At 49.2% G+C, this 21,563-nt stretch overlaps 1 protein-coding gene across 4 annotated transcripts in view; it reads right to left on the reverse strand.

Annotated features, from left to right (window-relative positions):
* The window catches only part of SPECC1 (sperm antigen with calponin homology and coiled-coil domains 1), a 174,298-nt gene that overhangs the window by 52,803 nt on the left and 99,932 nt on the right, over positions 1-21,563 (reverse strand). For all 4 annotated transcript variants that reach the window (XM_089772143.1, XM_089772142.1, XM_089772144.1 and 1 more), the window contains 4 exons: positions 16,247-17,817; positions 12,153-12,360; positions 11,536-11,609; positions 10,121-10,299 (listed from right to left, as the gene is read on the reverse strand). In XM_089772143.1, coding sequence (XP_089628269.1) covers positions 10,121-10,299; positions 11,536-11,609; positions 12,153-12,360; positions 16,247-17,817 — 2,032 coding nt within the window. The remainder of the gene's footprint in view (positions 1-10,120; positions 10,300-11,535; positions 11,610-12,152; positions 12,361-16,246; positions 17,818-21,563) is intronic.

A 21,563-nucleotide genomic window follows, 5' to 3' on the forward strand; every position in this document is an offset into this window, starting at 1 on the left:
TCACACGTTCCTCTGTAAGGAAGTAAAGACTGAGACCAGTGGACAGGATCTCTGCATGATTTCCCAGGCAGAAAGGGAACGGGAAGTTTGTGGCATAATGTTAAGAGTTCGGAAGGTCAGGATAGAGACACAGGTTTGGGCAAGTTCATACATCTGGAAGGTAAGGCCAAGCCAAGGGAATGAGCCAAAGCCCCATCTAAGCTATGGGAACTGGCTGTAGATTCTACCCAGGGGGAAAAGGAAAGAAACATGAAGTGATAAACACATGTTTATGGCTGAGGGGGGCCATCAATAGGAGAGCTCTTCTGGCTTGCCTACGCCTTATCTCACAGGCTCACGTCTTCATTGATTAGCTCCCTTCAGGGGATCTTCTGGTTGCACAAACTCTTCCAGAGCAAGATTAAATATGAAACACATTATCCTGTGGCTCATATCCCAGGAAATCTGCTGAGAGCGCACACACACCTCAAGTATTTCAGCCGGATAAATGCTGAGACAGTAACAGCTAAGCTGCCATGCGGCCAGATTTTGCTTGGGCACTCTGATTTTATCGTCTAAACGTGTCCTGAAATGAATGTCTGGGATGACTGCGATGGTGAGGTCTCCCAAGCAGGAAATCTCACCATGGTGGTGTTTTGTGCCTGGGACCCACTTACTCCAATCTACATCACACAGGCCAGCCTGGTTTGATGCGCTCACTACTTTCCGGTTTTGAAAACAAAATGACTAATATGGGGATGAGGGGGGAAGAGGGGGGAAGAGAGCAGTGAGAAAGGTCAGCTCCGCCCTCTGAGACTCAGGATGCCAGCCATCATCATTCAGTAGTGTCAAAAAGCATTTTTGGGATTTCTCCCCCACTGCAACCATGTTTGGAAAGAGCTCTGTGTAAACACTCACCAAGACACTTCACTGTCCTGCCTCACAGCCCTTCCAAAAACTCCCGTTTGCAGGATGGCTACAAAATACTTGACAATTATTAGCCTGCTGGTGCCGAGACCACTGCCTACCATGCTGGCCAATGCGGTCTCATTGCTTCCTCGCGCTTCCCCATCCGCCTTGACTGGAGTATCTTGGGGGCAGGGACTGTCTCTGTTCAGTGTTTGCGCAAGGTCTAGCATAACGGGATCCTGGGCCGTTGCTGGAGTTGCTAGACGACATGGTACTATAAACACCAACACTCCAAACCCTTGATAGCAAACAGCAATCAGACTTTTCAAGCCTTTAAGTCTGAGGAGGCAGAAGTGCAACTCACAAGAGCAAACAAATTGAAAAGATGACATGAGAATGCCCCAGCATGATTAATGCCAAGCCATAGCTCGAGCGCCGAGCAACAGCTTCCTGTGAGCAAAATCCCCTTACAAAGGGCCTGTTGGGCAGCCTACGCCATAACCAATCTCTGGCAGAGAGAGGAGAGAATTTGAACCCTGCTGCCTTTGCTTTGCTTGAGAACTTGGGCGGAAATGCTGCGCACAGTTACCCCCAGCAAGAACACTGGAGTGTGGCAGCTGCTAGCCGGAGCGATTCAGCCCAAACCCAACATGGGTGGTTTTGCATCGCACCACTTGATTCCCTAGGGAGGGGAGGTACTTGAAGCGTTAGTGGGAAGCTCACCAGCAAGGGGCAGTCACGGAGGAGTTACCAACCTTGCGGTGACTAGCCCTTGAATTCAGGCAGGCTAGACACGTTGGGGAAAGCAGCAGCAATACTGAGTGACTGTGTTTGGACATTTCTCAATCCAAGGCGCCTTTTCTGAAGCAAACTAAGTGGCTCTGGGGTGGGTAACTGTTTGCTGCCGGAAACATCTCCTTGGCTGCAGTTCCTGGCACTGTGGCTACAAAGTGACTTGTGACTCTTCCTCAGTTCCAAGGGAGACAAAGAAGAAGCACACAGAGCTGCTGAGATGCAGAACAGAAGAGAGGCCAGGAGCAGGCAGCAGACACTTCTGGACAATCACACATTTATTTTGCACTTCCATGGATTTTTTAAACATATAAAACCAACACTGAACAATTGCCAGCACAGATAATAACGAGAGGCAACGCAAGTGCGCGTCCAAGTACGTCCCACGGCAGAATGGCATGGGCCATGCCAAAGTCAGGAGGGTTCTCAGCACTCAGACAGCCTGCTGCCCAGAGGCCATGGCTGTTACGTCTTCCCAGCCAAAGAAGCCTCGGGCCAAAATGTGAAACTCCAGTCCCACAAGGCCGTGATCTCTAACTGTCTTCTCAGGTCCTGCTTGGTATCCAGGACAGCTTTCCCAGTGTCTTCAGTTGTCAGGAAGGACACAAGCAAATTCTCCTGATCACATACATCACCTGAGTTAAGGGGATGGGAACAACTTTCCTTTAGGGGGACAGTCGTTTTTCCTTCGGATCCTTTTGTGAGCAGTTCAGCACAAGCAGCTAATTTTTATCCCATGGCTGCGGCTGCACCTGCGCCTGATCTGGCACAAGAGAAATCTACAGCAGGATAGGCTGCAGCCAACTTTCTTGGTCATCACCCAACTTTCAAACTTCTAGGACACGAGTCAGATGCTGCCACCTAGTGGTGAGGCCCTTGCCACTGCCGCATCAAAAACCTACCGAATATGCAGCAACCTCATCTTCATATGAAATCTACACCTGGTTCTCACAACCACATGCAGAGTCGGGACTCACTAGGAAATAGGTCTATGCCTGTCCTGTTCTCTATAGCACATAAGGTGTGTGCAGAACACGTTACATCCTACACACCCACCCACAAAGATAAATACACTGCAGCCCCCGTGGACAAACAGTTTTCACAGAGTAATTGCTTCTCTCTGGCCACTGGATCCTCATCCTTACGGGAAACCTGCACAACACCTTCAAAAGAGAGCCTGGGAGCTTAAAGAAATCACTTTGCTAGACACCAAACCCCATGGACTGAAAAAAGACACTGGCTGTGTGGCTTAGGGCAGCGCACTAACCCTCCTTTTCCAGAGGTGTTAATTGGCCACTTTACTGCCTGTGGTCCCTTGCAATGTGTGTTAACAACTTAACCTAAACAATCCGCTCCACCCGCGGTTTAGCTCCAGCTCTCTGAGGTCAGTCTACACTCCAAAATTACATGCACCCAGCTATGGTCACTCAGGGGTGTGAAAAATCCAGCCCTGGAGTGAGCAGGGCAAGGTGACCTAAGAGCTGGTATAGACAACCTAGCTACTGCCTTTCCAGGAGGTGCACTAACCACACTGACAGGAGAACCCCTCCCACAGTTGCAGCACTTCCTTTAGATCTGGGAAAGGTACTTGGGGCTAGTCTAAAGAAGTGCTGTGGGGAGCCTGAAAGCTTCTCTCTCCCACCAACAGAAGCTGGTCTAAGAAAAACTCTTCTTACACCACATGCACAACTCGTTATTACCCAGCTTTTAAATGTAGGATTGGGCTGGATTTCAGCATGGGCAAAAGCAGCCATCCCCCACTCAAGTCAATGGATAGCTCAGTTCCCAAACCCCTGGGATCAAGCTCAGGGTTTTGGTTCCTAAGATTTCTTTTCAATTGTCTTAAAGAGATTCAAAACTGTTTCCACCTCCAGGACTCTTCACAAGAGAGCAGCCTGGTGAATCAAAGGGCCAGGCTGCTGCTCGTGGGGAAAAGTGGATCAGAATGGCATTCACACTTTGGGGTGCACTGGACTTTTGGTCTCTTTGGACTGAGTTGCTTTCTCCAGTTGAAACTTCCCTTTTCAGGCTGGAGGCATTGTCAGAGGCGTCCCAGTCCTGGCAAGATCAGGCCGGGCTTTGCATCCCTCCAGGACTGTGCTAGCAGGCAGAGACTGCACACCTGGGGAGACAGAGACAAACGTGGGGGAGGAGTTATATAAAACAACACAACAGTTCAAAAGTGCAGTTGTCAGTGTTTTACCCAAACCAGCCCATTGCCACTGAACAAAGGAGCAGCCAGAGCATGGATTGTGCTTCTGGGACCAAACTTACATCTCCCTCCTTAGCAGAGGCAGAGCTGCCATACGGCATCCAAGAGGCTGCCCCTCCACCAGCCATACTCTATGGCATTCCCCTCACCTAGTCGCCTTCAACTCCCTGACGCTGGCAGAGACAGAAAAATAAAACGTTGTGATCAGATTGCCCCAGGAAAGCTCCTTTGGGGTGGGGAAGGAGAAACGGTGCAAAAACCTGGAGGAGGTAATGTCCTCTGTGCAGGGGCACACAGGCCCACTGCTCACAGGGGAGACTACTGACTAGGGGCATGGATCAGAGCATCACAGACAAGTTAGCAGAGACCTAGTGAGTCAATTTAATTCATTTCTACGTCTTCTCTTCCCTGGGATGCACACCCATTGGGGGAAGGGGCCGTTTGGCTCACACCTGTGGTTTTCAATCCATCGGTGCTTTAGCTTGCCAGAGGAGTGGGAAGTCATAAAAAGGTCTCAACTCTGTTCAGTGCTGGAATCACGAAGACAGAAAACCCGGGGGCAGGATTAGCTACCAATACTACAAAAAAAATACATCCCCTGGCTGAAGGAATGAAACAGTTAGAGCCAGGGACCTATTTTAAAGGATGTGGCTTTCCCCTCTACTAAGCAATTTGCGCTGTCAAGGTGTACACAGGAACCTGTCCAGGCTTTGCAAAGTCTCTGTTCCAGGAAGGCCTTTGTTGCTAGGCAGGTCTACACTTAAAACACTGCAGCTGCGCCACTTTAGTGCTTCAGTGGATCTGCTGCTATGATGACAGGAGAGCATCTCCTGGCAGCACAGATAATCCACCCCCTTGAGAGGCAGGAGCTGTGTTGACAGGAGAAGTCCTCCCTTTGACACCACCCAAGCGTAGAGAGCGCTAGCTCAGTATAGTGTGTCGCACGGGGACCTTTCAGACCCCCAACAATGCAGTTATACCAATCTCAGTCTGTAGGGCGGACCTGGCCAAAAAGACTGGGCTATCATTTCATTTTGGCCCCAAAGCCCTCGGAGAGCAACTGAGCATCCTAACTAACCCAACCTGGCGCCCATCCAGAAGACCCCCCTTCTCTCATTTTAAGTGAGAGCAGAGTGAACAGAGAAAACCTCTGCAAGACAGAACAGCTGCAAACACAGGCACAAAGGAGCAGCACATCAGCACGTACACACTGACATTCGGTTTAATACACAGAGATTACACGCTGAATTCCCGGAGATAGTGCATTTAACACGGCCATGCTCTGGCACTTGAAACGTAGCTACAGGAGGGAGGGAAGAAGCAAATTAGTGGGAGAGAAAAGGATCCTCGTTTTCACTTCCCTTTCAAGCACTTAGTTAAATCTCTGGTTCTGGAAAGCGGATCTTTTAATTGTGGGAAATGCTGGTCTGCCTTCAGGAAAGCCCTCTTGGCCCAAGGCTCTGCCCTGGGCTTGGTTTGAGACACATGGCATTGTCCTCCCGGTGGGCATGCAACATATCTTCCCCCTTGGAAAGAGGGGCACATGGGCAGGAGAATGTCTCGCCCCGGCACTGGTGCTAGCCACAGCGGTAACAGACCAGGCCTGGAATGGCAGGTGGATGAAGGTCAATGGGGCTGCACTGAACTAAGGTACTTCCGGCAGCCACTTGCTTCCGTTGAGTGCTATGGACTCAGTCTAGCGGTCTTCTCCTTGGCTGGAATCTCTAATTATAAAGCAGAAGTTAGAACTTCACTGAGTGACGTTCTGAGCGGAGGAGACAGTTGTGCTCCAGTGGGGATTCTTCTGCCTGAGGAGGACTATCAGAGCTGGCTGTACGATGTCAGAAAAGGCCCTAAACTTAGGACTTGTATTGATCTCCGCTGGTGTTTTCTAAGGACAAGCACTAAGATTTATTCCAGGCCAGGATATGACGTGAACTTCTCCCTTCCACACCTCATTTCGTTGGCTGAGTGTTATCCAGCCATCCACCCCCCGCCACACACTCTCAGTCACAGAATTAGACAGTTACTCTGGGTTAAAGATGCCCTTGAGAGGCTCTTACCTTCATTCAGATGGACTTTGATGAGCTCATCAGGGCATTTTCTGCAAGTTCTTTGTCTGTTCCTGAACCAAAAATGACTTTGTCGGGTTAGAAAAACCTAAAGGTGAAACCAAACTTCGCTGGAGTCAGGAACTCAGGCAGCCCCAGGCAAATGCTACAATGACCAGGATCTCTTAGGAGGGAAATTGGCTTCAGTTTGGTTTACAGGTTCCAACGAGCCCCCAGAGACAGTCGAGCAATTGTCAAAAAAGCATTTGAGCAGCACACTCTTTGGAAGGTGTATTTCTCCTGCAGAGCTTAAAAATCAGACAGGAAACTGTCATGGGGGACTGTCTGGCATCCTGCTGAATGCACAGCTGCTCGGGATTAGCAACGCAAGGGATATTTTATAGATCTCATTAACGTGTCACATGCTCCAGACTAGCTCCGCTAGAGCCTAGAATGCGTTACACGCCATTGCACGGAATAGAATTCAGGGTTGGCTCTGGCTAGTGGCCTGTGGGGACTTGGGCAAGAGCAGTACCGAGTTCACCCCAGGAATTTCAGGTAACAGAGCATGTGTTTCAAGGCATGGAATTAGGATGCAGCTCTCAGCAGCAGACCACAGACATCAGAGACTGGCTTAATAAAGATTCAGTTTAAAATTTCACTGCCAGATGTTTTAGCTCTGATTTATAATGGTCCTCTAGCTCCTACATGCCATTCGCTGTTGCAGTTCTGGCTAGAATGACCTGTGCTGGGACACAGAGATCTCCATTCAAATCTATTACACCAAGAAGGTAACAGATGCAAAAACTTCTGCTAGTGAAGATCTGACTCTCAGCTCAGCACCTGCCCTTTGACGAGAATGTATGTTGCCCACTGCAGAATGAACTTCCGGTTCCATGTCCAAAGGAGTACAACAAGGAAGCTAGACGGACAGACAGGCAAACAGAGACAGACACATTCATACATATATACATTAAGCATATTGACTTCTTAATTAAAAGCATGTAACTGGGGAATTGGTTTAGGCTCAAATTTCCTTTCCTGCCGTGGCCAGGAGCTCCCATCATTCCCACCGTGAGCGTGGCAGTCTGGCGGACTCTCTCCTGGAAATGTTTGCATGTATGAATTACAGGGATCTGGTTTTAACAGGAGCATACTTGACTTAGGCTCCGACACACCTCATCATGAGAGCCAGAACAATGCAGCCACATTCCAAATCCCTGGGAGATACCAGCCTACTGCCTGAAACTAACAAGCCTTCTCCTATGTACCTTTGTATTCAAAGTATTTCTTTCTTCAAATGGGAACGGTAAGACCCTGTGCTCCACTCCCTGCTTCGCCTCTCCTGGTTACAACAGGTCTAACGTAGGCCCGGAAGGAAAGCTAGTGGCATTTTTCAAGAATTTTATTCACCAAGAAACAGTTTCATTTGATCCAAAACTACTCCAAATCCGACAAGAATTCACCAAACAGATTGGGCAAAATGTTTGTTTTCAGGACTTAGAGACTATTCAAAACACCAGAGCAGCTGGCGGAGGAAGAGGCAGAGAGTGGTGAGGCAATGCCCACGTTATAAGGCTTAGCCCTGCACTTAGGGCTTTCTGCTGGGATACGGAGGACCCGGGTTCAATTTCTCACTCTGCTCGGCGTAGAGCAGGGATCTGAACTTGGGTCTCCCGCACTGAGGGGAGAGTGCCTGAGCCACAGGGCTCCCCAGAAGAAACCGCTCCACTGTGCAGAAACAACTCAGTAGTTCTTGGAGCAGGAACTTGGCCTTGAGGTGCACATCTCCGAGGCGAGGGCCATAGCCAAGGGTGCAGAGATATTCCCGTTCTGCGCTCCGGCCCAATGACTACTGGCGTACAAGAGCCTCGGCACGAGAGGAAGCGTAGCGGCACTGCTCCAGCACCAGAGCCATGCAGGCATAAGCCCACAGTGGTGCAGGCCCACCTCCTTGTGGGATGGTAGCTAGCTCTGGGAAGAATTCTTCAATTGACGTAGCCATATTGACCCTGGGGGTCAGGGTTGGCATAGCTCCATCAGTGAGGGGGCCGGGTTGGAGTTTTTCCACAGTCAACCTAAATTTAAGTGGCAATCAGACCTGGGTGAGACCTGCCCCACAACATCCACAGTGTGGCAGTGAGGACACTCCCTTGCAGTGGGGGAGACCTCAATCCAAAAGCCTGCTCCGTATGAGGCAGAGAGGGGAAACGAACCCAGGCCCCTGCAGCCCAGGTGTGCGCCCTCAGCACAGAGCTAAAGGCAATAAGGAACACAGCCCCTCCTTCACTAGCTCTGCCTCCGCTATTCTGCGAATCTGCCTCGCTACCTCCTTCGCTTCCATTTTTTAAAAAGTGGCTGGAAATGGAACATTACATTTGAGAACAATTTTGGTTCGAGTCGACTTTTTCAGTTCCCCAGTTTGGGCATTTTCTAGTTTGGGGAGGATCAAACTGGCTTTTCGGTTTCATTTCATTGTTCAGAGCTTCCGGGAATGGAAGCATCAGCTGGTCTCTTGGCTTGAACTGGGAGCTGTGCTTCTCGCCCTGCTCTCAGCGTCAGTGGTGCCATCAGCACTGGCAGTGGAGACACGGAGCACAGAGTGAGTGCCTGGGCTGATAATCTGATTGCCTTCCTCTGTTGTAAGAGTGTGTTCGCTAGTAGCCTTTCATTCCACACGCGTCAGGGACCCTCCTTCCCCATCACTGAACTTGGATCTTAAACACAGTCTCTTGAAAAAAAGACTTCTGCTCGTTTAAGGCAGGAATTGTGATTCCATCTCTGACCTACACCCTTCCCTGATCCCTCATCACTCCCCTCCACCTCCGCGGTGCATGGCTGCTCCGGGAGCCGCTGCATGGTAGATTCTCAAAGGAACATGAGCCATACAAGCTGCGCTGCTTTTTTCCTGACAGAAGTGGCAGAACTCACTGAATCCATGTTTCATTTCCATGGACATTTTGGGATAGAGAGATTCAGAGCAGGGAAGCAGGGCAAAGCTGGCACATTTTTGGGCAGTGACTTGATCCTCTATGTCTCTTAGTTGTGCAACCATCTTTTTGTTGGCTCTGTACAGATATAACCTCTGCAGCTCTGACCTGCCTGTGCCAGGGCATTAGGGGCATGTGATACTGCCCTCTTTAGAACGCCCAGCCCTCTTTCCTGCACCCCTCCATTTCCCACAGTCCTTCACTTCAGTTCTGGAATGGTACTAGTTAGCACTGACTGAAAGGTGTCCCATCAAACAGCTTGCACTGCGCATGAAGGCCCTGAATCAAGGCCCTGCTCTGGTTCCAGCCCCCACGGTGTATCTGACTCCTGACCCTTCCATGCAAAGCGGCTGCCTCCTCCAGGCTGAGCACAGAGCATGCTGCTCACAGAACGTGGCATCTCTCTCCTGATTATTTTCACGTGCATGTGAGATCCAAGGCCGGAGTGAGGAACACACCTGAATCTAGCAACCCCTGCTGCCCTAGATGCTCTCAACTCAAGACTGCTCTGGGTGAAATGTGAGCCGTCCTCGTGGGCTCACTCATTCCACAGAGCTCGAAACTAGAGGGCAGGGGAGCGGGTCCCCAGCAAGGGCTTGTTGCCTAGGCTGAAGGTTTCCCAATAGTCACTTCAATCACACAGGTGGTATGATCCGGACCCGCAGAACACAAAGACTCAGCAAGTGCCTATTTTTGCACATAGCAGGGCAACCGGGTTCTCACCTCAGAAGAGGGGGCTAATTTTTAGTTTGTCCCATGAGATATGTTCAGCCACCCTAGCATCACGGGAAACCAGCCAGGGGCTTCCCCGCAGTGTGCAGTTAGTTATGGAGGCAATACTACACTGCACAAGAGAGTCCAAAGGACAACGCTGCACGATGAATGCTGGTGACCACTCCTATTTAATCCTACTCATCTGCGTATAAAGATCACTGTCATGAGCAAACCGTGGGCCATTCAGTCACTAGGTAACACTTACACAGCCTGCGCTCACGGCCCAGAGGGGGAACTGGGGAGCACCCCAGACAGACAAAACCAGAGACAATTTTAAAGAAGACAAAGCCTGCCAGAGGGATTAGAAACAGACAACATACGCATCTGGCTCAATGTAAGTTAGAGGCAAAGCGCTGTCTGCATGCATGTTAGCTGCCAGACATACAAGGGCATGGCCCTTGTGCGTGACCAACCTGCTGCTGCCCTGCAGTTCCTCCAGCTCCTTCTGCAGCTTGGCACTTCTCTCCTCTTCCTCCTGGAGCTTCCTCTTCACCACCCGCAGCTCCTGCTGAGCCTCACACTTGATATCGTTGGCCACCACCACTGCAGTCTGCAGGTCAGCTTGAAAACGCCTCCACTCCTCTGTATCCTCCTGGAAAGGGTAAGTGCAAACACGGTCTGAGCACCCCATCACACACTGCAGCTCACGTTCTCGGAGCTCACAGATGACTTATGGCATGTCAGGGTTTCACGGTGCTGCGGAGGTCACAATAAATGTGTGCTAGTTGGTAACGACAGGACCGCCCAAAAAGGAACTGCCCCTGAAGATGGAAAAGATGACACAAATTGTCCACTTATTTAACAATCCTGGGTTGCGATAGCACTGGAGAGCAGATATCGCTGTGGAAATGCGAACAGTGCTCCTTGCTGCTTCGTGTCCCATCATCAGCCAGCCAGCACCGGCCATCCCAAAGCAGGGGAAGTTCATGGAGAAAGAAGCACCCATGTCCTGGAAATCTGAACCAAACCACCGCAAATTACAGGAGACGTGTCCTGTTCCGCAGCTCCCTCACTGTCTGCCACACCTGCTTTCTTTTCTTTGGGAAGAAGAAACTGAATAAAGCAGAACGGACGTGCTCTGATATTCAGGTATCACGTGGAACCAGCAGTTCCAGCATTTTTGCTTTGGGTATATATTTATTCTGGGAATCACAGCTGGAGACAAAAAGCCGTAGCGCTGCATAAACGTCCTAGAGATGTCAGTGGGACATCTGCATGTGGACCAATGGCCTGGGACGGCTTTTTAGATGGAACACAGATACTCGGTGTGGAACACAGAACTTTAGCAGGCTTCTCTAGCAGCAGCAGATGGGCTGTGCCTGTTGTGATGGTCAGTAGCACAGTTATTTCAAAACTCTTCTCTGTATTATGAATCAGTTAATATGTGGACGTAGCTTTGAAATGTAACATGCTGCCTAGGTACCCAGGAATATTACTTGCTCTTAAGGGATACTAATGAGCGGCTCCCCTGGGCTTGTGAAGTGTTGCTTCGTGTGGACAGAGAGGCCTGCATCAGAGGTAGACTTGGGCTTACTGTCCCTGGTCAGGCAGAGGCCTATGGCATCTGAAAAGAGACTGAGGGCTCTAACAATACATGTATTGCTAGGTGCTGCTCAGCCAAGCTTTGACACTGCTATCAGATCAGCCAAGGTCAAACTCCACTGAGAGGGAAGGAGGGAGCTTGGGGAGGCCTTTTGTTGGTTTTATACAGTGTTTAGATAGCCCGGAGTCAGGTCTTTTGAAGTGGCATGTGGTGCCTGGCTCTAAGCCAGCATTCAGGTGAAAGCTCAGCAGCTGCCTTCCCCAGGCCTAGGAATCTGATCATCACCTTTATCTGTTTGGTCAGAGCCTTCAGCTGCCTCTCCAGATCCAGCTTGTGCTCTTCTAGCTTCAGGACATTACCTGCAAATAATCCAGATGGGAAAAACTATTAGACACATGGTGCCCAGGTGCCGAGCGGGTGAGGGAGAGGGAAGTGGCATCCTTGAGGATATCCACGGCAAAGCCATAACGGAACCAAACGCTTCTCTAGGAGACAGAAAGAGCCTTGCATTGACTAGCCCCGTTCTGGGCCGTCCCCCGCGCTGGACGTTTGCAGAGCCACTGGGGCTCCCAAGGCCAGACGAAACGCTTAGAAAGTGAAATGTGCAATTCAGGCCAGCAGGTGGCACTTTCCCACTCCCAGCAGGTTTTACAAAGAGGAGAAAGCCAATGTCTGCTATGGGCACTATCCCGTTCAGCTGACGGGCAGTAGTGAAAATCTCCAAACTCTCTCTGATTTCTACAGTGCCGTGCATACACGCAGTGTTTTACACTCAGGCAGAGCTGCCCCTGGAGGGTGCAGTCTATATTGAGGAGACTAGGCAGGAATTATTCCAGACTCCCTCCTCCCCCTCCCTACTGCAAGCTGTGCCTCATCCTTGGCTCTGGGCCTGCGCCACCTACTCTCCAGGTCACTGATGAGCTGGTTGTTGTGCAGTTTGACAGCACGTTGCTGCTCCACCTGGTCCTCCAGCTCAAAGATGGTCTCCTTCAGGTTTTTGATCTCAGACTCATTCTCGGAAGTTTTCTCCTGCAGCTTCAGGCTGGTTCTGCTCAGCTGTTCAGCCTGCCGGTCATACAGCTCCTTCAGCTGGCCACACTCCCTCTCCACCTGGAAGGAAGAAAGCAAGCTGTAAGTCTGCCCTCAGCTCTCCCCTGAGCTCCTGGATAACAGGACAGACTTAACGGGAGCTCTGGGCACTTACAAGGATGGGCCCAAGTTCTAGGCGCTGCACAACCTCAGGCGTTCCAAGGCACCTGACAGTCTGCGGGAGCTGTGCTTTGTCAACACTTTTCCCAGCAGAAAGGTAACAGCCGGGAAGGGGGAGGGGAGGAAATGGAGTCTGCTGGATGGGAGAGGCATTACAATTTCAAATCAGTCACTGCCGCCAAGGGACAGAGCCATGTCTCCTCTTGAAAGTTCAAAGCCCCTAACTAGCCCATTGCCCTCTCACATTAGGAGAGTGACCGAGCGAGCAAGCTAGCACGGGACCGAGAAGCAGACCTGTTTGTCGACATTAACCAGTTCACTGCAGCCTGCCTGGTGCATTTGCAGTGGGTTGCCAGGATGGATGTGGAATATCTGGCTGCTCCAGGGCAAGTGCACTTCCCAGACATCCTGCATGTGGAATTACGGAGGTGTGAGCACACACACACACACACACACACACACACACACACACACACACACACACACACACACACACACACACACACACACACACACACACACACACACACTTCCCCAGGACAAGGGAAGGGTGAGCTTCTCAGGGCAGGAAACAGAGTGATGGGAAACCGAGGCACAGGCTGCCAGGTCTGTGGACAGAACTGGCACAGTGAGCTGCAGGCAAGTCTCAGAGAAGCCTGTGGTCTTGTCTGTGTGTCACAAATAGACAAACAAACTAATTCAATGGAAGGGGAGAGTAAAAGGGAGGAAATTTGTGGTTTCACAACCAGGCAATAAAAAAAAGCAATAAAAAACGTAGTGCAGAGTTGGAGCATTCAGCAGTTTCTCATTTATTCTTCATAAAGCGTAGCCTCACTGAGCATGCCAAAGCACTAGGGAGCCGCCCTTGCTGTATGCCATTTGCTGTGGTCACCTACTCCAGCTGAAAAGACATCTGGATTTTCTACATCATTCAAACCATAGAGGTGGGTTTTTGGCAGTGCTCACTTCCTCTCCAGCTAGTCAGTTCCATGGTTCTTCCCAAGCTCCCCTCCCTGGCCAGGATCCATGGCAGACACTGTTTGGCACACTCTGTGCAGTGGTGGTGATTAATCACAGGCTTGCATTACAGTTACACTTGCTCTGTGACACCCCACAGTGCAGCTACACTCGGAACACCTGGGCTCCGATGGAAAATGGGATCAGCAAAGACTTACGGCTTCTCAGTATTGGCAAGTTACTGCACTAAAGCTTTCTCGCTCAAGGGTGTGAAAACCCACCCGAGTGCAGCACGTTTCGGCACTGTAACTTGCCAGTGTAGACAGGCTCCCAGCATGGGGAGCTGCGCCCCTCTTGGAGGTGATTTTCCTAAAGCACTGGCGCCGTAACCACACTGCTGCATTAAAGCTCAGCAGCACTTTAAATCCGCAAGTGTAGACAAATCCTCAGTGCTGCTGGGGATTGCGGGCCAGGGGAAGAAGCCACAGATCGCAGAACTAGAAGAGGGAAACTGCTCTAAAACAAATTTGTGTTTCATTAGCCATTGAATACTCCAGCTCACAGCGCTTGATTTTAGACGAGACGGGCAGTGTGCGGGATGCTACGTTCTGCCCGGCAGCGGGATGGACTCGCTTATCTGACAGCACTAATTGTCATACAGAACCAACTTGGGACCAGGCTAGTGGAGTCATGGATTCATACTCGGGATGTGAAAGTGTAACTGCACATGGTTAACCAATGAGCCTGGGCCTGTAGTGGAGGCAGCAGTGAGGGGCAGCAGGTGGGAGCTGGGACACATGGGGAGTCGGCTCCCTGAGCACACCGGCTCCAGGGAGCCGCCTGACGTGTAACCGCGGACGTTTTCAGCAGTTACATGGTTACTTTATTACACTTCATTTTAACATCCCTCATTCACATTAAGGATGTTAAAGACTAGTCGACTATCCGATAAGCATTTGCTTATCAGACAGTACTGTTGACTAGTCAACACCCCCCCCCCCCAGCTTTTGCTACCTCTACCACTTTGAAACCCCAAAGCGGTAGCTGCACAGCTGATCCCAGGATCAGCTGTGCAGCGGGCTGCCCCTTTAAAACACCGCCGCTGCAGGGATTCAAAGGGGCAGCCCTGGAGCCCGGGGTCAGCTGGGGATTCCTAGCTGATCCCGGACTCCCCTACCACCCCTTTGAATTGCGCGGAGGCGGCAGTTTTCAAGAAACAGCGGCTGCACAGCTGATTAGCTGTGCGCCAGTTCCCCTTTGAAACTGCTGCCTCCGCACGATTCAGAGGGGTGGCAGGGGAGCCCATAGCATGGAGCCCGAGGTCAGCGGGGGACTCTGAGTCCCCTGCTGACCCCAGGCTCTATGGCTTTAAAATGCACAAGAGCCCACTGGGGACTCTTGTGCATTTCAAAGCAGGCACCTGCGTGCAGCCCGGAGTCAGCGAGACTTCCCACTGGCTCCGGGCTGTACGCGGAGTTCTGCATTCCCCCTTGGAAATGTATAAGAGCCCCTGCTGTACAAGAGCCCCTGCCACTTCAAAGGAGGAATGCAGAAGTGCCTAGCAACTGGGGGAAGGATAGCTCAGTGGTTTGAGCATTGGCCTGCTAAACCCAGGGTTGTGAGCTCAATCCTCAAGGAGGCCATTTAGAGATCTGGGGCAAAATCTGTCAGGGATGGTACTTGGTCCTGCTGTGAAGGCAGGGGACTGGACTCAATGACCTTTCCAGGTCCCTTCCAGTTCTAGGAGATAGGCATCTCCATTCATAAAAGAAAACATTTTAATATCCTTAATTCACATCAGCGGACAACAGGGTAATTGCAGCAAGACAAGGTGCTAGTTACACCACTGCCAGATGCTATTCATGACCAGCACTTTATTCTTCCCTGGAAAGTCTTCTGCCTCATCTATCATGCCCAAGCCCCTTGAAAGGCAGAGCACACATACTGTCTTGGATGAAATCACATCAGTAAAAGTCTAACAAAGATCTTCCATGAGGGGGACTATGCTAATTAAAAATAGAAATGACCAATCAGACCATTTCTCTACCAGGCAGAGTTTAGTCCTCAAGCAGAGCACACTCAGTTTTAGCCGAAAGCACATAAAACTGCTTCATACCATATCTGATACTTCATACCTGAATCCAGTAGGCACAAAACATCGCATTCTGGACTTGATCCAGCAGCATTTTAAGTCAACTGACTTGAAGCCATTGACTTCAAATGACTAATCCTACCAGTGTCACTGGCATGAGCAAAGAGTCTGATCTTGTAGCCATTGATTCACTACTTGCTCAACCAACTTGCTCCATGATTCAGTCAGACTTTGTTCATTAACCATCAGTAATTTAGTTCTCTGATTACAGAATTGGGTTGAATATCTCAAAACATTTCCCACAAACAACATAATTTACTTTGGTTGATTTTTCCCAATATTTCTCTAGTCAATCCATTTGTTAGCAGGAATATTTGCTGAAACAATGAATTTTGAATTTGTAAACTATGTAGGCCAGAAACCTGACACTAGGAATTTATGCTTATTCTAATCAGTAAATAGATGCAATATCATATGACCTATGAGTTGGAGCAAAACTAGCTAGTTGAACTCAAATTTTAAATCTTGAGACCAGGAATTAGCCTAAAAATAATTCTTCTGCAAAATACCATACATTGCCTTCACATATAAGAAAAAAAAGGAAAATATGAATGGACTAGTTCACTATGAATTATTCACTCAGCTCGACTCCTTTACTGGTCTTTGGCTCACGAAGAACCCACTCTACTGGTTAATAGGCAGGGAGGCCATTGAATGTGAATGTTATTTTGGTCTTACCTTGACCAGTAGACCCTGGACACGTTTTACTTCACTGTTTGCCTTCAGCAGCTCTTGTTTGAGCTCTGTACAAGCCAGTTCTAACTGATCCTTCTCCGCATGGGCCACTTTCAACATCTCTTGCACCTCAGAGTTGTCAGTAGTACATCCCATTGCACTGATCTCAGCAGCTTTTTGTTTCTCACTTTCTAACTGACTTTTGAGAGAGCCGTTTTCAATCTTCAGGCCTTCTAATGCAACTTTACAGTCCTCTAGCGACTTAGCCACCGTGCTGGAGGTCTGGCGTTCCATTTCTAAAAGCCCACCCAACTTCTCGTTTTCCGCTCGTACACCCGTGATCACCTCTTGGGCATCTTGGTGCTCCCTTTCTAAGCTCCGCAGGCTGCTGGATAACTGTTGCTGAATGTTGAGCAGCTTTTCTCTTTCAAACTGTGCTTTCTCAAGCACTTCTGTACATTTCTGTTCCAGTTCAAGGATTTTCCCCTCCTGAACTTTGGTGTCTTCAGTCTTGGATCGCTCTTGTAGGAGAGTCAACAGCTTTTCATTTTCTTGACTAAGCTGCTCTGCTCTCTCCTTGTGCTGATGGAAGGAGGTCTCCAGCAAAGCCTTCTCTTCAACTAGCTTCTCATTTTCTGCTGTCAACTCCTGCACCATTTGCTGCTGGTCCGACAGCTCCTGCAAAGTGGCTTGAAGCTCTTCTGCTGTGCTGTGGTGGTTTTCTTCCATTTTTTGTATCCTTTCCGTCAGAGAGGCCACAGAAAGGTCACTTACGTTGTTTGGAGAACTCCCTGTGGTGGAGCATCTAGAATCCTTGAAGGGGTTGCTATTGGAGGAGGTTGGCCTAGAAGGCACATCTGCTATATGTTCAAAATCGGATGCATCGGGTGACAAGGATGCTTTAGTCACATCACTGCTGGAAGAGCCTGACTTTCGCACTGCTTCCCCATTCGCTCGCTGTCTGGGTCCATCTGCTTCACCTTTCAATACGTTTTTTGTCGGGCTTCCAAAACTTGATTCTTGGGTGACCGGGGTTGTGAAGCTGCTGTCAGCACCACTGCTTGTTGTTTCCGAGAGAGGTGAATGCTCTAGAGAAACCAGTTTCTCCTTCAAAACCCGATTTTCTTCAACCAGGCCAGCCAGCTCTTTTTGAAAAGTCCTGTTCTTCTCCTGAAGTGTCTGAATTAATGGATCTATGTCATCAGGTGACAATGGTAAAATGTCTAAGTTTTGGTCTGAGGCACCAAGCCCCTCAGAGCTAACTGACCCTTTGTCTTTGCATTTCTTCAGCTCATTCCGGAGCTTGGAGATTTCAGAGTCTTTCGTCTTCGCTTCTGCCAAGAGTTCCTTAACCTGGGACTCCAGCGCTGCCTTGTCCCCCGTTTCATTCTCTTGCTTGGACTTGGCAGAAGGACGCAGGTGTTTGGTAGGGGTGGGCGTGCCAGAAGAAGTTGGACTGGGCTGAGTTTTCCTGGTGTTGGCTGGACCACGCAGCACAGCTCTCTCTCTGGAGACAGTTGATGGAATTTCCCGCGGAGCCGGAATCCCTGTGCGCTTCGTGGATGAAACCATTCCTTGAAGAAAGGCAGAGGAGACAAGAGACAAATTCAGTCATTTCCTATGTGAAACAGGTCATGTGACAACACAATTATGGCCTACAGCTGCCAGGGGAAAACACCTGGATGTCTGACTTGCCTCAATCCTGGACGAGGGTAAGGATTTCTTCACTGCAAACTTTTGTATTAATTTCATACTTCCTCCTCCTCAGGAAAGGAGCCGTCTGCCCACTCCTTTGCACTAGGCAGCACAATCGGGAGCAGTTTCAATCTATTATTAAAGTGCAATGCCTAATTCCATTATGGGAATTGGCTGTCCTTAGGAAATGCTTAATTAAAAATTGGCTTTCAGTTTCTAGAAGAAAAGCCCAATAACCTTGTAGCTTTGGTTGTAAAAACAGAGATTACCAGCAGGCATGAAACTGATATAGTTACACTTTAATCAATTGATATGGACCAGCTTTAACGAGAAAAACAAGTAACCAAAGACAAGCAGGTAGAGATGGCTAATGGGCCAAAGACTGATTTCTTTTAATAGAAACCTAAGAGAATCTGTTTGCAGGGTAGGACATACGTTATTCTTGGGCTTTAAGCCCATCTGACTAGTATCGACTCGCAGCATCTTCAGTGCAGCAATGGTGCACTCAGAAAAACGGCAGATGGCACCGGTGGCTTATGATGCTGAAAGCATCCCAACCTGCTTGGTAAATGGCTTGCAATTATGTCAAGGTATTTTCTAGTGAACAGTATATGAGAAAGAGGAATTGCAGATCTTCACGGAAAAGCTGGTAATTCCAGCTGTCCAAGAGTAGATGGAAGTTTCACCCAATTACTGGAACAATTTCCACATCTTGGCCACCACCCACCCTCACTGATCCTGGGACCCCAGCCTTTATCATCTTAATCCTAAAAGGTGACTAGATTAGGCCCAAAACAAACCAATACAAAAGACACTGCCACCTCTGCAGGCTCCAGCTGAATCCCAAACACCAACCAGGATGGCACAGGACAGAACTTGAACAAAAACAGCAATAGCGGCAGCTCAAGCTCAGCTCAACCATAAGGTTGTCACCCAACCTGGTAAGCAAACCCCTAAGGCCCTGCTCCTGTCCCACCTCTTCCCCACCCCTAGTGCTCATTCCTCCTCTCTCCCCTTCACCCCCAGCTTGCTCAGAAACCAAACCCAGACACATGGCAGCCCTACTCAACCTACTCTTCTTCTCTTTCCCCCACAGGACAGTTATTACCATGTCAAACACAGAATTATTTTCCTTGTAAAACTTTCCAGGGAAAGGGAACAAGGGATGTTGCCAAATGAAAGCTTCATTTAATACTTTGCTTTTCAATTTTCTGGACTGTTTTTCCTTCTTTTCTTTATCTTCTATAAAAGGTTAAAATGGTTGGAATAGTGTGTCTGATGTAGTATTGAGCAGACTGAGGTCTCTATATCCGGGCCCAGACTTTGTTTAACACTGTTTAATGTTGGAGAGTGACTGAGTGAGGTTAACACCTTTGTTCCATTTTTTCCACCTAATTTAATACAACAGTCCTGGTTATGGGCTGTTAGTCACAGCTTTCAGTTTTATTAATTACACTTTGGCACACAGGAGCTGCAGGTGTCAGAGAGAAGCCTCATGGGTGTTCAGCCTTGAAAGCCATGAAAGGGTTATCAAGGGAACTATAAAAGGAAAAGAAGTGACTTAAGGCTGGCACAGGTGGCATGACAAGAAAACTATTACTCCCATTTGACAGGTTGGGAAACGGCTACAGAGAGGTTAAATGACTTGCCCAAGGAGAAAAAGAAAGTCAGTAGCAGAACTGGGATTAGAATTCATTGAATTCCTGGCTCCTCAAACTACCTGGCCTTATCTGACACATTCTTCATAACAGAAAAGTGCTATTTCAGAGGACATGGACCTTGCAGGTTTGGTATAACTGAAGTGAAGTGATGTTGAAGGAAAAGGTTGAATGCCACCATACAACAGGGTCCCAGTGAGCCAAATGTTTGCAGCAGAGGAGAGTTCCAGGATCTGTACTTGAGTGCTAGAATCAATTATGATTTGCAGCATTTGGAAGCCTTTCTACAATGACACAAATAAAACTCTTATGTTTTTAGGGCAGTAACATCAAAGGAAGAGCGGGCTCTAGAACTCAGCATCTGGATCAGAAGCAGTTAGGGTTGCCAGGTGTCCAGTATTGAACCGGACAGTCTAGTATTTGAGTTTCTGTTTGGAAAACCAATTGAGAAAATATAACTGTCTGGTATTTTCTAACTAAGATGTAATGAAGATTGTGATGTAATGTCAAGTGTGTCCGGTATTTTTGTTGAAACCATCTGGCAACCCTAGGAGCAGTCATGTTGCAGGCCTGCATAGCTGCTGCATTACATAGCAGGCAAATTCCAAATTCTCTCATCAATTTTCCACACTCTGAGAAAGCCTCTTGCATGACCCCGAAGAGTTAATGACGACCACCCGCTGTTTGCTCAGCAGTTCTCTGGAGAATGCAATATATTTATAAAACCCCCACAAACAGAGGCATCTCTTCCTTTCTCTGAAATAAATGCCTTGTAGTGAGCACAATAAACACGGGGGGACAATGAGAGGCCTGAAGAAAAGACCCCCTAAAACAGAGAGGAGACTTTGCTCCAGAGAGAACACAGTAACAGCTCTGTGCTATGGTAAAAGCACGATAAGGCAGAAGACAAAGGCTGCAGTGTTTATGGGAAGAGATAGCAGGAACATTCTGGCTGGACTGCAGGCAGCCCACACAGCCAGGCTACATTTGGTCATCTATAGCCGGAGAAGGCTCTCAGCTCCGCAGTGGAAAGCACAGTGCAAGCTGAGGTTATGTTTTTCCCATTTCCCATTCAAAGGGCTGCTGGTGGAATCCTGGATCTTACGCATCACTCACATTAGGGAGTTCAGGCCTGCTGCTTACAGCTTGGAAGGTTCCCATTATCTAACCCACGGGCTCCCACTTGCCAAATGCTGGCATCTGTGAACTGCGTGCCCATCAAACCCTTGCTTTCTACACTCTTAACACCCAAGACTGGAATGTGGGGGAATCAAATGGTCCATGACATGACTTCTCACGGAGCTGTGAAAAGCTCAGTTTAGATCTCTTCAACTCACACCCAGCTGCCCAGCATGAGCGAAAGGCCTTGTCTGAACCGTAACTGAATCTTGCACACGCAACGGACGGTAAAGACATCCCTCCTGCCTGCTGCGTGCATCCCGCATGTAGCCAACCCAGCGATAAATCATACCGCAGCTTTTAGAGGCAAACTGTGTATTACACATGAAAACAGATGTGCTGGGCCCAGCTCGAGGAATGGACTCTCTCCTGGACCGTTATTAAATGTGCAGCCATTTGTCACCACACAGAGATGAGCAGGGCACACTGTTCAGATCCTTTCAGCATAAAGCAGCTCGCAAGCCAAATCTGACCAAGGCAGCACTTCTCAGACACGTGAGCCACAGTGAAAGGGCGGAAATGGCAAAGGCAACGCTGCTTGTTGGCCAAGAGATCCAATGACAACAGGTGGCCTTGCCTTTAGTACTCAATATGAAGCTCCGAAGGGCTGTTCCGTGGCCATCTGTTAGCTGAAGTTGTACGTGTCTGATATGCATGGTTTGGCCAGTGTCCTGCGAGCCTGACTCCCGGATAATTCAGAGCTCGACTGGCTGGACCACTCAAAGTCAGTCCAGGCCGGCACATGCTGCCTTGTGTCGCTGTGGGATGGAGCAATGCTGCTGCACACT

The sequence above is a fragment of the Pelodiscus sinensis genome, chromosome 21 (assembly GCF_052426305.1).
Source record: "Pelodiscus sinensis isolate ZL-2025 chromosome 21, ASM5242630v1, whole genome shotgun sequence".
Classification (NCBI taxonomy): domain Eukaryota; kingdom Metazoa; phylum Chordata; order Testudines; family Trionychidae; genus Pelodiscus; species Pelodiscus sinensis.